Source organism: Ostrea edulis, chromosome 2, assembly GCF_947568905.1.
Source record: "Ostrea edulis chromosome 2, xbOstEdul1.1, whole genome shotgun sequence".
Lineage (NCBI taxonomy): Eukaryota > Metazoa > Mollusca > Bivalvia > Ostreida > Ostreidae > Ostrea > Ostrea edulis.
In genome coordinates, this window is record NC_079165.1 from 25,865,752 (window position 1) to 25,879,628 (window position 13,877).

The window sequence follows — 13,877 nt, forward strand, 5'->3', positions numbered from 1 at the left end:
TTTTTTTTTTTTTTTTTTTTTTTAGCAAGTTTTAATTGTTGCAGTAATTCAATTGTTTTTTAAGAATGAGATGTATCTTAAAATAATGTAAGGTTGACTTCTCGATTTCATTTCCATGTTTGTACAAACCCAATTTAATTCACAAACACAGTGTAATTAACCTGGTGCAATGTCTTGAAATCGTATCTTTAACCAACTCAGAAGAGAGTCTTCCTCAAATACTAATATGTGATTGAATTGTTTGTTAATGTAAAGTTGTGGCTATCTATACACAATTGCAACACATGATATGACCCTGATGCAATCTGCATTTCATTACTAGCGTCCCTGCAATGTCAGGAAATGATTTGATCCTATGGGATATGCAATTTTCAAGTTTCTCTCGGATATTGTTGTTTTCATACAATGGTTTCTGGTGTTGGGATCTGCCCTCGCATCTAAATGTAGATGTGGTGCTGCAAAAGGACCTCTGGTATCAAGACCGACCAATAGATTACGTATTACTGTATGTCATTTTCCACATCATACAAGCAAGTGAGTATATTAATATCTTAAAATAGGTTAAACTAAAACCTAAAGCATTCTACCATTACTTCCTTCTTTGATAGTGTTTTGAACACATTTCCGTCCCTATCCACAATATGTACATTTATACATCATGAATTCAAAGTTATGATGGATTCCGAGAAGGAATCAAGCACATGTGCAATTTGCTTTGACTCTTTCTTGCATCCAAAGCTTCTTTCCTGCCGCCACACCTTTTGTAAGCCATGTCTTGTCGATTACACGAAAAAAGTGAAAGTGGACGAAATTGTCTGCCCACTTTGCCGACAAAGGCAGTGCTTGGACGACAGAGGGTTAGATGGACTAATGGACAATTACTTCGTGTGTTTGAGGCCACCAGAAGTAGCCGTTATTCAGTGTTGTGATATTTGTTTTGAAGAGGCAGAGATCAACCAATGTCATCACTGTACTCAAAAACTGTGTCATTCCTGCAACTCATCTCATAATCTTGCATTAAAAATGTCCGGCAAAAACACAGGATTTCATCTTGACTCCGAGGACTCTGAAGAAAGTGACTCTTCGGATGATAGTGCTCCTGTGGCAAGGCATCATCTTTTGCATTCTTCAAATATATCACCCCAAACCGAATTAATTGCAGAGTTTGTTTCTTCTTTTAAAGTGCCTTCTAGTTATCAGGATGATCATCTAAACGTTTCGTGCATTTTTCCGAAATCAATAGACAATTGTCTTGTCGTTTTGGGAGGAGGACCTGAAATAATTGAATGCACACTCAAAGGAAGACCTTTCATAAGAAGAGCATATTGTGAAAGGATTAATGGAATAACTAATACATTAGACGACAGAATACTGTTCTCAAATGCTCATGAAGGAAGTATTTTTGAGATGGTCGATGAATCCCGAGTAGATGTTTTCGCAAAATCTGATGGATATTTGCCAACATCACTCTCTACCTTTAAAGACGGAAGAATAGTTGCCGCTGGTGTGCCCGATCAAAGAATGAGGTTTCTACACAAAGATTCGGGAAATCATGGAGCTCTGCTGATATTTAACATACACGGTAACTTAATGAAAGAAATTTCCAGAAACGACAATGGTTTCTTATTCGATTTTATTTTGCGTGTTTCAGTGAATCCAAAAAACGACACGGTCGGTGTAGCTGATGAAAAGAAACACCAAGTACTCATTTTGACAGAGGAAGGCTATGTTATTAGAAGGTATAAAGGTACAAATACAAACTGTGTTGACAGGCACTTAGGAATGAGGGCTGCTATCGATGATTTTTTGCCAATGGGTTTATGCCATGATCAAGATGGAAACTTGGTAATAGCTAATGTGATTGATGGCACACTCCATATTCTACTTCCCAATGGTGATATGTGCGGATTCATAACTACAAAAACCACCAGAGGCTTTGATCATCCTACTAGTTTGTGCTTTGATAGTCAAAATAGACTCTGGGTTGGGAATTTTGCACACGGAAAAGTAAGAATATTTGAGATTTTGTCCTATAGAAATAATCTACTGGATAGGGGTCATTAGTACTTGGGAAGAAAAATATGATATTTTTTTACAGAGCTTTGGTGACATTGACTTTTAAATATTTGAGATACAGGAATATGAAATTAAAATAGAAAATGTTTAGTCTTGAATATTCTACAAGGTACTGTATATTGGTACTTGAAATCCAAAATATATCATTTCTGTAATTGGTCGTAAAGTTTGAAGATTCTTCTTCGTGATGCAGTTTTCGTCTTCAACAATCAGTTGTCCTAGATGAAGTAATTCTAGTACAATATACAATTAACATGAAACTTTACACGAGTGGTGTTAAATATCGCGTGGAAAATGCAGTACAACGCAATCATTTTGGTAGAAAGTGCAATCTCGGGTATGTATTTTCAAGGTCGTATCAGACTTCTGTTTAATGATGATAGTAATAACAAAGATAATATAATAATAATACGGCTGATTCACGATTTTCCCCAAAATTTTGTTTAATGATCAAGATCTACTGTCTATTATGTGTTTAAAATATTTTACATAAAAATTATCACAGAAGCTCATTCTGGAGAGTTCATTATTTGTCTTGTAACCAAAGATTGCGGTATGTCATTGTTAACAAAATTTAGAAAGGAAATGGATATCGATCTAAGTTTATAATATCTTTCACATTTCAAGCATACTTTGGGTAAAATGAGTCATCTAAAAGTTAAAATTTGTGACTATGCAAAATTAAGATGTTTTATATTACAAAATTGATATTTCACTTGTTTGTTTGTATACATAAAAAGATTCGAGTCTTTATTTACACAACACAGATTTAAAGCTAAATTATTGATTTTATTCTTGTATTCAGAACGTCAAAATGTTGGCCGTCAACATTAAATGAGTTACATTTTTAATGTTTAACACCAAAAATGAAAACGTTTTGTTAAAAATCGTGAACCAGTCCCTTTTGAATTGAATAACTAAGCTTACGAAAACATCATACGAATCTAGATGTCAGCTACCAAGATTACCATATTTATAATATTGCAAAAATTCTGTTTTCACGTGCTATTATTTGAGTACTTGGACTAAGACAAGTTTGATTATTTTCTGTGAATAGCCAGAAGAGGTTGAGTCACTGTATGTGTACTCAATTGTCAAGTTATAGGTAACTTTCGTGTCATAAAAGTTAACTTAACTTATACACTGAAGTCCCGTGGGTATCCGGGTTAGAAAAGGCCCTTTAGTTGCCTGGCGTAAGAGGCGACTAAATGGGGCAGTCCTTCGGATGAGACCGCAAAAATTGAGGTCCCGTGTCACAGCAGGTATGGCACGATAAAGATCCCTCCCTGCTCATTTGCCGTAAGCGCCGAGCATAGGTCTACATTTTGCAGCCCTTCACCGGCAGTTGTGATGTCTCCTAATGAGTGAAATATTCTCGAGAGTCCCTATTCAATATTCAATCAATCAATCAATCTTGGCCAGGTAAATACCAATGACCATAGACGAGTTCCGTCCACATCCAGTGATCCGTGAAGAAACCGTACGGTATTTTTTTGGGTTTTAATAGATAACACGTCGTCGATATATCTAAATGTCGAATTGAAGGACACGGCTAGAAATTTTATTTTCTCACGTAGAAGTTTTTGAATAAATTCTTCTTCATAAGAATATATAATCAGGTCACCTAACAACGGAGCACAATTTGTGCCCTTGGGAATTCCAATAGACTATTAGAAGACCTAATCACCAAAGACTACAAAGATACCGTCAATGAGCAACTTCAGCATATCTTTTATTTTAACTTCAGAGTGCACCTTCTCATAGCATTGCATAACCTTTTAATACATTTCGTGAGCACAATTCTTGCCAAACATAAGACGTTTGTATCTAAACACTTGGGTCGTAAAAGAAGTGATTTCTCAAGAATCAAACTTTGACTCAATCTGGTAATATCGCCCAAGTTTGCTAAATATAGTGCGGATATTCCATGCAAAAGTTTATCTATGGATCGAATAGGATGACGAACTCTTCCAATGACTGTTGGCCAGCTTCATGTCTACATGAAAGATGAAGATAACGAACAGTGATCAATCTCATAACCGCTATAAGCAATACAAAATAGATAGTTGGGCAAACATGGACCCCTGGGCACACCAGAGGTGGGATCAGGTGCCTAGGAGGAGTAAGTATTCCCTGTCGACTGGTCATATAATACATATAATCTGATTTTTTGGGTTAAACACAAATTGCTACACATGTGTTTGTCCTAGTCTCAATTTTGTATTCTTTATAGGATTTATGAGACTTATTACTGTTACTTAACACCTTTTTCACTCAACACCCATGGACACGGCTCTTCAAAACGTTCACTGATATGTATATCAAGCAGCTGATTTAACTTCTTGTCGAATTTATCACGCAAATCATAAGGCAAATGTCTCATAGGTTGAAATACTGGCTCAACAGCAGACTAAATCTCTATTTCCTGGTAAAAGGATTTGAAATTACCTGCACCTTTGAAACACTTTGGGTACTTGTCGAAGACGGCACTGTTATCTGTATTGACAGTTTCACGGACACGGCGCACAATATGTAAAACACCAAACTGTAAAGCTGTAATCCGACCAACTAAAGCTTGTCCATTACCATCGATGATTACGAATTCCACATCCAGATAACAAGTTGTTCTGTATTTCAGGGTTGCTGTAAATGTGCCTGCCACTTTCAAGGAACCCCATTTGATACGATTGTCATTCATATAATTCCACAAAGGCATTCTCATCGTGTTATACCTTGCCCCCAAGTCTATAATGATACTAGTAGTGAGATCAACATTTCTAACACCCACAACAAGACTGCAATTTAGTACAGAATTCTGGCGGACACAAATGTCATCATCACTTTGGTCCCTGTCCTCTGCTCACCGTGGGGACCCGGGTTAGAATAGGTCCTCAGTACTCCTTGCTTGTCGTAAGAGGCGATTAAATGGGGCGGTCCTTCGGATGAAACCACAAAAAACTGAGACCCCGTCTTACAGAAGGCGTGTCACGATAAAGATCCCTCCTTGCTCAAAGGCTGTAAGCGGCGAGCATACGCCTAAATTTTGCAGCCATTCATCGGCAATAATGGCTTCCCTATATGAGTGAAAACTATTCGTTTTAACAATACGCCGTTAAACAATATATAGCCAACCAACCAACGAACCCACAAATGAAACGTTTACCTCTTATCTTTTCGCAGAATGTTTACTGTCCTATTCACAACATTAATGACTGCCTCTTGCGGTCGACATTCGATTGTGATGGCTTGTCTTCCAGAGCTCTTGAAATTTCTGGTGCTAATGTGATGTATTTATTCTTCCGCAGTAATTTGCGGAGCAAGTTATGACAAATACATTTGTCAATGACCAGTCTCGGATGTTACGGTAGCTGGTCTTATAATTTCAGATTTGCGATGACTTTCGAATTTCGGAGATGTGACAGGGATTGCATCAAAATGGTAAATATGGCGTTATGCATTTGAACTCTATGCTATGGGAAAAGATATAGAGGATGCAACCCAACTAAAGCGTTGCTTCGGTACCCGGCCGGTATGGATGGATATGCAAGATACGTTTGTTACATTGAAATTCTGAAAGTCCTTGCAAATCTTAATTTGAAACATCAATTATCGTTCCACTGTACCTATGTTATCTTCGTTGATATTTTACTGTAAATGTAGCATTCTCTATCGGGTAACATACGGATTAAACCATTACATAATCAGCCCAAAATCGTTTTTATGGATCAAAAACTCTGGATTTATATTTTTGAAAAATTAATCTGTACTTTGAAAATATTGTTTAAATGGTTGGTTGGTTGTTTATTTTAAGTACCGTCGACAATTTTTCTGTCATATTAATAATAATAATAATAATAATTTTTTTTTGTAAAACGTAAAATCCATATTGCTCTAAACGCTATTTAAATAACAATAAAATAAGTTGTATAAGAACAAATGACTAGTAGGTGAAGATAAGGAGTTCGTTATGATTGCACAACATAGTAATCTTGACTTAGATTTCATCTGCACAGACTAGTTGTAATGAATTGTAAACAGATGAGTCTTTAGTTTCGATTTAAAGATACAGAGCCTAGCAGCAGTTCTGATATCCTATGGTAGAGCATTCCACAGTTTAGGGCCAGCCACACTAAAAGCTCGAGTTTGAATCACAGATGAGGTGGTAAATGGCACTTGTAGTAGGCTCTAATCACTGGACCGCAGAGTTCTGGAGGGAGCATAGGGTGTTATGAGTTCCTGCAGATAGGATGGAGCCATGATATTGACTATTTGTACACTAACACCAATGTCTTGAAGATGACTTTGCTGAACTGGCAGCCAATGGAGGGAGCGTAGTACAGGTGTAATCCTGTCATATTTGCGGGTGCCTGAGACGATTCTGGCTGCAGCGTTTTGGATAGACTGGAGCCGCTGGATCTGCTTTGATGGTAAGCCGTAGTAAAGAGAGTTGCAGTAGTCCAGCTTTGTTGTTATGAAGGCATCGACAACACATTCCAGCGATTCCCTGTCCAGATATCTCCTCAGCTGGCTCAGGTTCTTAAGGTGGATGAAGGCACCTCTGCACACTAATGATGTATGTGCCTCCATGGTCATGTGACAGTCAATGATTACACCAACGCCCTTGGCCTTAGTAACAGGAGTGATAGAGTCGTCTCCTACTCGCAGTGATGGTATATGCAGCTTAGAGGCCATTTGTTTGGAGGATATAACTAGCACCTCAGTCTTGTCTGTGTTGATCTTGAGGGAATGCTAATCCATCCAGGTTTGAACTGACCTTTAGAAAGACTCCATCTGACTGACTACAAGAGCGGCCTGTTGGACTTCAAAGCTGATATACAGTTCCTTATCGTCAGCATACATGTGGTACAAGACATTGTTCTTTCTGAGAAGGGCCCCCAGGGATGCTGTGCAGATGTTGAACAGAACGGGCCCGAGGACCGATCCCTGGGGGACAGACCTCGCCCCCTTCACTTATATAAATTGAGTATATATATGATATTGAGACGTCACCGGATTTAGGTGACTTACCACAAATTTAGACATATGCTTAGCGCTCAGGGTCGTAGCAATGAGGGTTCTTTATCGTTTTTAAGGTCCTATTCGAAAGACTCGTGATTCTCACTTCTAAATATCGAGCTGGAGCTATTGGAGAAGGAGAAATCACTACTTATGTTTGACGCGGCAACATCACGACCTTCCTTCGAACGCTCTACGACTGAGCTACCTAATTGAACTCAATTGGAAATATATGTTTTTGACATGTAAACTAAAACAACGGTCAATATAGCAAGAAAACCTTTGGTGAATAAGTGTATAAAACGATTGTTTATCATAATCTATAAAGGAAACATTAGCTCTAGGTCACCAAGCAAATTCTGTGATGAAATCTAATTTTTCTCATTTCAAGCAAGGGGAGATAATTCATGTAAAATGATTTGCATTATATTGTAGCAAATCTTCTGTGGCAGCTGCCGCCGTAAAATGGCTGAAATATTGCCAAAACGGCGTAAAACCACAATCAATCGTTCAATCCATGGCAACTTATATCAATTTGAATGAAATGAACTATTAGTTTATAGATTTACACTTGTAAAATGTGAAAAAAATATCTACGATTCTATATCGAATGCGTCATGTAAGACCTCATTTATTATGACAGAGAACATGTGAACATACAACAAGGGCGGTGGCTCAATATGAAATAGCAGAGAGGGTTTATATTAATCTTATTTTTTGTTTTATTTCCTGTCGATAGTTTTTTACTGTTCGTTATCTTCACCTTGCATTGAAACGTCACCAGTTGTAGATGAAGTACCACAAAGTTAACGCTCAGGGTCGTATCAGTGAGGCTTCTTTAACGTGCCAACGCCTACCGCGACATGGGACCTCATTTTTTAATGTCATATCCAAACTACCCGTGATTCTCACTTCTAATTGCTGAGCGTTTGGCGAAGGAGCAATCACTAACTATGTTTACGTCTTAGGTTTGACGCGGACATGACACGAGCGGGGCTCGAACTTACGACCTACCGGTTACGAAGTGAACGCTCTACCACTGAACTACCATGACCAGCAGAGAGAGAGAGAGAGAGAGAGAGAGAGAGAGAGAGAGAGAGAGAGAGAGAGAGAGAGAGATCCCTTTATATCATATAGTACAAATAATACACATTTCATATTTTTCTTTGTTGAGGTACTTCACATCTAGCTGTCGTCATCATCGGTGAATACGTAATCATGTAGGTGTTCCAGTACAAAAACACACACCCTGAAACGTATTCACTATATAGTTTTGATATGACAATTAAATCTCGAGGCATTTTGAGGTTCAATAACCACTGTTTGATTTTGGCTTCAACATAGCTGCAGGAAAACAGCCCAAATTAAAAAAAATAGTGCAGTTATTTGAATTCCGATAACGACCTCCATCGCTCAACTTATACTACTCAAAATTTGATAAGGAAAATAGATATTTTTCTGTTTAAAAAATTAATAACTGTATAACTGGCAATATTGTGTCCAAGTGAAATCAAAAACGTCTTCAACAAATTTGCACGTGCATTTCATGCCATGGGAAATTGTCTGTTCTGTGATGGGACTTTGCGTGCCTCTTCAGATTCCTCTCTTTTGGTTGCGTAGACGCACTCTGGACATTCAAAGGTCAGTTCTTCCCTCAGCTCTCTCGTGCACTGGATAGTGTGCTGGCTCCACTCATCTTCTGTTGGAAATCTTTTCCCACATAGGCTACATCGATGACCAGGTTTGGCTTTTGTGAACTTTGTGTTAATCATTCTTCAAAATAAAATATAAATATTTTACTTCACAGACTGGCAAAGGCAATTTAAAAGAATAAATAAAGAATTGCGCACGCATCTGCTTGTGTGTGTCATCCCGAGCTAAAATATCACATTTTCTTTTAACAAGTCTGTCTTTACCATTGCACAAAACAAAATACCATATTTTATTTAACACAATGGTAAATGGAGCCAAACATGTTAAACGTGTATCATAAGACATAGTCTTCATGCCAGCGGGGAGAATGGCGTCGACGACCACCTTCATATTCATTGACAGTATGACATGTGTTTTCATTCTTTGGACACTCTGATTTAGTATCATCCGCCTCCTCTGTACAAACTGCGTCTTCTTTTTTTCAATCTCCCCGAACAGGTCTTGTGGTTTTTGCAGACGAAGTCTATCAACTTGAACTACCTGCGGCTTTCCACGGTTACCACAGTTTACTTCGTACAGAAGGTCAGAGATCTGGACCCATATTTACTAAAGTTCGTAGACGTAAACGTAAACGTAGGATTTACGTCTGATTTAAGATTAGAGTTACGTACTCATAAAATGGTATTCACAAAACCGTTCGTAGCCGCAAAGGTAACTTACGATGTACGATTGCACTTACGCGTGCGCAGTGGCTATTTTCACTTCGAAGCGTAAAAAGTGTGAATTTGCTCATTTACTTGAATTCCTTGCGCTACCGCCGCATTATGACGAAAAAGAACACAGAACTTTGTGAGAAAGCAACGAATTTCAACGTATACGTATGCCTGCCAACGGCATGTCGATCAACTGTACCGTTATTCAGTGTTGTTTACAAATCCAAATGGAAGGTTCATCAAATTTAACGCATTTGACTTGTGCATGGATCTGCGATGCTGTAGGTGTTCAAAAAGACTGACAAATAAGTTAAGTTGTTTTTCTAGTAATAACCTTAAATGTTTTACCACTGACTACTCGTCACTAGGCCCCTAAATAATGTTAAATTGACTTCAAGGGGATTCAGTACATGACACACATCGCAGAATCATAATCCCTTATTCATTTTGTTCTCAACCTATGTAGCTGTTATAATGCCTGGATCTTAATTTCTAAATAGTGAGCACATATACATATGTGTTAGTTATTTACAATTTTATATGTGCCCACTATTAACACATTAAGACACAAGCTCATTTGTGTACATGGTAACTTCAAACTTTTGACAATACCACAATTGAAATTCAAAATTATTTATCCCATTTTTTTTAATTTCATGACTGGGACAACATCAAAGCAGTATCATAGCTACCTGTACACAAGTACGCACATGCTTTCACATCATTTCGCAAAAAAGAAAAACAAGAATATTGGTGAAAAATGAATCTAAAATATACATTATATATTCAGGCACTAATTCTAAAATGTGTGATTTGTACGTGCCCCTCTATTGCATGGTTATAAAATATGAAAATTATTATTGCTTTAACAATATATACTCTGGGCGAACAGGTAGATAGGGTGAATGGACTCGGTACCAGATGAGAACAGTTACAGTCTCTTTTAGTATCATTTCAATTATTGCTTGTGCACATCCATGTGCAAAACTTTCAGAAAATATTGAAATCGCATTCAAATACAGTTGTACAACTGTGTGAAGTCAGTGTTAATTTATTTAATGTAGAATAACATTGACTATATATTAATTGGAGATATTAGGTGTGATATACATGTAACATGCACTAGATATCAAAGTTAGCTGACCTCTGTTATTTATCAAAGGGTCATAAAGGTGGTCAAGAAATAAATTGCCAACAGACAGCAGCATTCCTTGATTTAGATGCATTTCTCTTCATGTCCTCTCCTGAAAGATTTTCCATGATGCCTCAGGGTTAGGATTGGGATGCAAGATGTACAGTACATATATATGATGTAAGTATATCCACTGTTTGTACACATTTAATCATTTCTGTACTTACAAAGTTTTAAAAAATCCAAAACAAATTATGGTACATGATGTAATGATTTTTGTAATGCATTGATGATTAAATCCTTAGGCAAAGATTTAAGAACATAAATTTATGAGTTTTTATGATCAAAGTTTGTCCATTTTGCATGTTTTGTACCTGTGTGTCTAAGCATATCTTCACCTTTTTGGCAAATAGAAATTTAACCAATCTAAGGACATACACTATGTTTCTTTGAAATTATTTTTTATCTCCTCGATATTAAAAATTCTTGCATGATTTCCACAATAATAGCTGTAATTTTGTCACCAAAATTTGAAATCAACACTCAATAAAAATTGCTCTATATTATATTATATTTCTGATCAGTGATAACACATGTATTCAGTTATTTGAAACACCTTTTAATCTCAAAGCAAGCAAATGAATATATGTAATTTTGGTGATTAAATAATTATTATCTTGCAAGCCAATAATTCTTCTTTATATACTTCTTTACACTAAAAGTGGTTATCAAATGTACTTTTATTAGGACACCTGAGTATACTCAGTAACCTATTGCAATTAGTTTTCATTCGTCGTGTGTTAACAATTGAACATTTTTAACTTCTTAATAACTACCAGTCCAATTCTTTTCAAATTTGGTATGAAGCATCCTTGGGACAAGGGGGACCAATTTTCAAAAATCTTCTTATCAAGAAACACACATATATAAGAAAAACTAAATGCATAGTGATGTAGAGCAGGCAGGCCTCTACCAAAATTGTAAATTTCATGATCCCCGGGGTAGGGGTTTTGACCCTAGGGCGGGGCAAATCTTGTTATATAGTGTTTATGTGTATAAAACACTTAAATTACATCTTCTTTAATGCTATTGATACTAAATTGAAACTAAATGGATAGAGCAGGTAATCTTTTACCAAAATTGTAAATTTGATTTCCCCCAGAGTAAGGGTTTTGACCCCAGGGTGGGGCCAAACTTAGTATATAGTATTTATGTGTAAGTTTGCTGATACTGTATAAAATATAAATGCAGAAAAGGATGTACGAAAAATGGTGAATTTCACAACCCAGGGTTATGAGTTTAAGATGAGTCCAAATTAGTCATATCTTTTGATGTTTTCATGTGAGTACATCTATTTAAAGCCTTTCATCAGTGTATGCACTTTGAGGGATGTGAAGTTTTAAGAACACATCTTGTTTTATACTGTTGCTGAACATTAGATTATAATTAGCTTAGATATTTAGAACAGGAATTTTTTTCTAGATTTCATAGTCCATGGAAGTAATGATACTTTTCCACTAGTATTCAGGTGGCCGATAAGGCCTGTGGGCCTCTTGTTAGGTTTCTGTTGTTTGTTTGTTTTTTTATTTTACTAAAGAAATATTTTTATTAGTCAGTAATACATATCCCTTTGCCATTGGGAGATTTTGAGAGATAAAAATGGTTGCCATCACTTTCACAGCAAATATGCCCCTTTAAAGTTATAATGTACTACCATGTATTATATGTCAGCCTGAGTAGCTCAGTGCAAAGGTACCAGGTTCAATACTCAATTGTGCTAAAGATTTTTCTCACCTTCTTTGCTACAGTAAATCCCATTCATATACCTTACTGCAGTACATATCAGCTGATTTTACATTTTTACTTGCCACAACCAGGAACTATCAAAATATGTTAACTCTAGACTAATTAAACCTGAGAATTTTGTAGAAAGAAAACAGAATGCAAGTGAATTGTACATGAAATGTCACAAAAAATTATTTTTTATTTATAAACGTGAATGACCTTAACTGAAACTTACCATTCTTGGTTAAAAAGTATTTTTTTCTGGTTTGGAAAGAAGCCAATTTCATTACAAGGGGAATGGTTAATGAAAAAATACTAAAGTTGACCTTGGGGTCATTTGAAATCTTTTTCTTAATATGGGCTCTTGGGTTATAAATCATTAAAATTAGAAATTGTAGGTGATACTTAATGATATCTTCCCAGATATGGTGTACAGTAGATGAACATACTGTAAATAAAATCAGTATTATCACAATTTTACAGTTTATTTAACTAACAATTATGTTGCATGTATTTTTCAATCCTTATGAAATTTGATTGCAGTGTAATGACAGTTGTTTATTTAAATCAATGTAATACTATTATTTTTCTAGGTCTATGGGTACATTGCTGTAATGGCCTGAAAAATCTTTTGCGAAACCGAGAAATGTTATCTTCCATTGCCATGATTGTGTAAAAGGACGAGCAGAGGAATGATTCAAAAATATATGGCAGGATTGAGAATCTAACCCATGACCCGTAGTCTGGTACTCTACCCACTGATCAATCCATGTTGATGGTCCATCTGCTACATTGATGTCATCTTATATATTTATTTATTCATTTATATCATATGGACATTTAAAAATTGACAGTAAAATAAAAAAAAGTTTGATATTCAGCAAAATAGAATTTGTTACTATACATGTTTAAGAAATTAAGTACATGTACATGCATTGTTATGCATACAATTATGTACATGTAATTATATTTGTTAATAGATAAATTTTTAGATGAATTTTCATGTTGTTATTGATATTGACATGCACATGTATTACTTCCATTTCTAGAATGATTTTAACATCTTGATATTAAAAAGATGACATAATAAATAAATCTTAAATATTTGTCAACAAAGTTGTCTGGTGGGTTAAAATTTGTAAAGAGGAGCATTAGTACATATGTCGGTTAAATGTGAGAAGCCTTCAGAATGAACTTTTATCAGTGAGATTTTTGTAAATTGGGGGGGGATGTACTTCAACAAAATATGTATGTTGAAGGCATCATCCTTGGAGTTTGGTAATATACACTGCAAAGACTTTTACCTAGCTGATCACATATAAAGGTCAATTACATACAAATCATGAATGGTAGAAAGATTCATATATATGCATTATCAATGAAGGTTTGACACCTGTAGGATTATAGTTAAAGGAAATGGCACTCTGAAAGATTGAAAGTCTACATATGACTACACTAGTAGGCATCACAATTGCTCTCTGAAACAAATTACACAAAATTGT

General features: G+C 36.0%; 1 protein-coding gene across 2 annotated transcripts; it reads left to right on the forward strand.

Moving 5' to 3' along the window:
- On the forward strand, window positions 1-13,569 carry LOC125681590 (uncharacterized). 2 transcript variants are annotated; one of them, XM_048921747.2, is made up of 3 exons: window positions 1-2,007; window positions 10,621-10,770; window positions 12,969-13,569. In XM_048921747.2, exons 1-2 carry the CDS (start codon window positions 673-675, stop codon window positions 10,732-10,734), a joined length of 1,449 nt encoding a protein of 482 aa, XP_048777704.2. In that variant the 5' UTR covers window positions 1-672; the 3' UTR covers window positions 10,735-10,770; window positions 12,969-13,569. The 2 variants fall into 2 exon arrangements, with proteins under 2 accessions (XP_048777704.2, XP_056012490.1); XM_056156515.1 differs by lacking the exons at window positions 10,621-10,770; window positions 12,969-13,569 and adding an exon at window positions 4,715-6,289.
- The last annotated feature ends 308 nt before the right edge of the window (window positions 13,570-13,877 follow it).

Bases quoted from the DNA above. Each gene is read 5' to 3' on its own strand.
- LOC125681590 (XM_056156515.1), top strand. From the start codon at position 673: ATGATGGATTCCGAGAAGGAATCAAGCACATGTGCAATTTGCTTTGAC. The intron at 2,008-4,714 runs GTAAGAATATTT...TCTGTATTTCAG, and splicing joins GGAATTTTGCACACGGAAAA to GGTTGCTGTAAATGTGCCTG.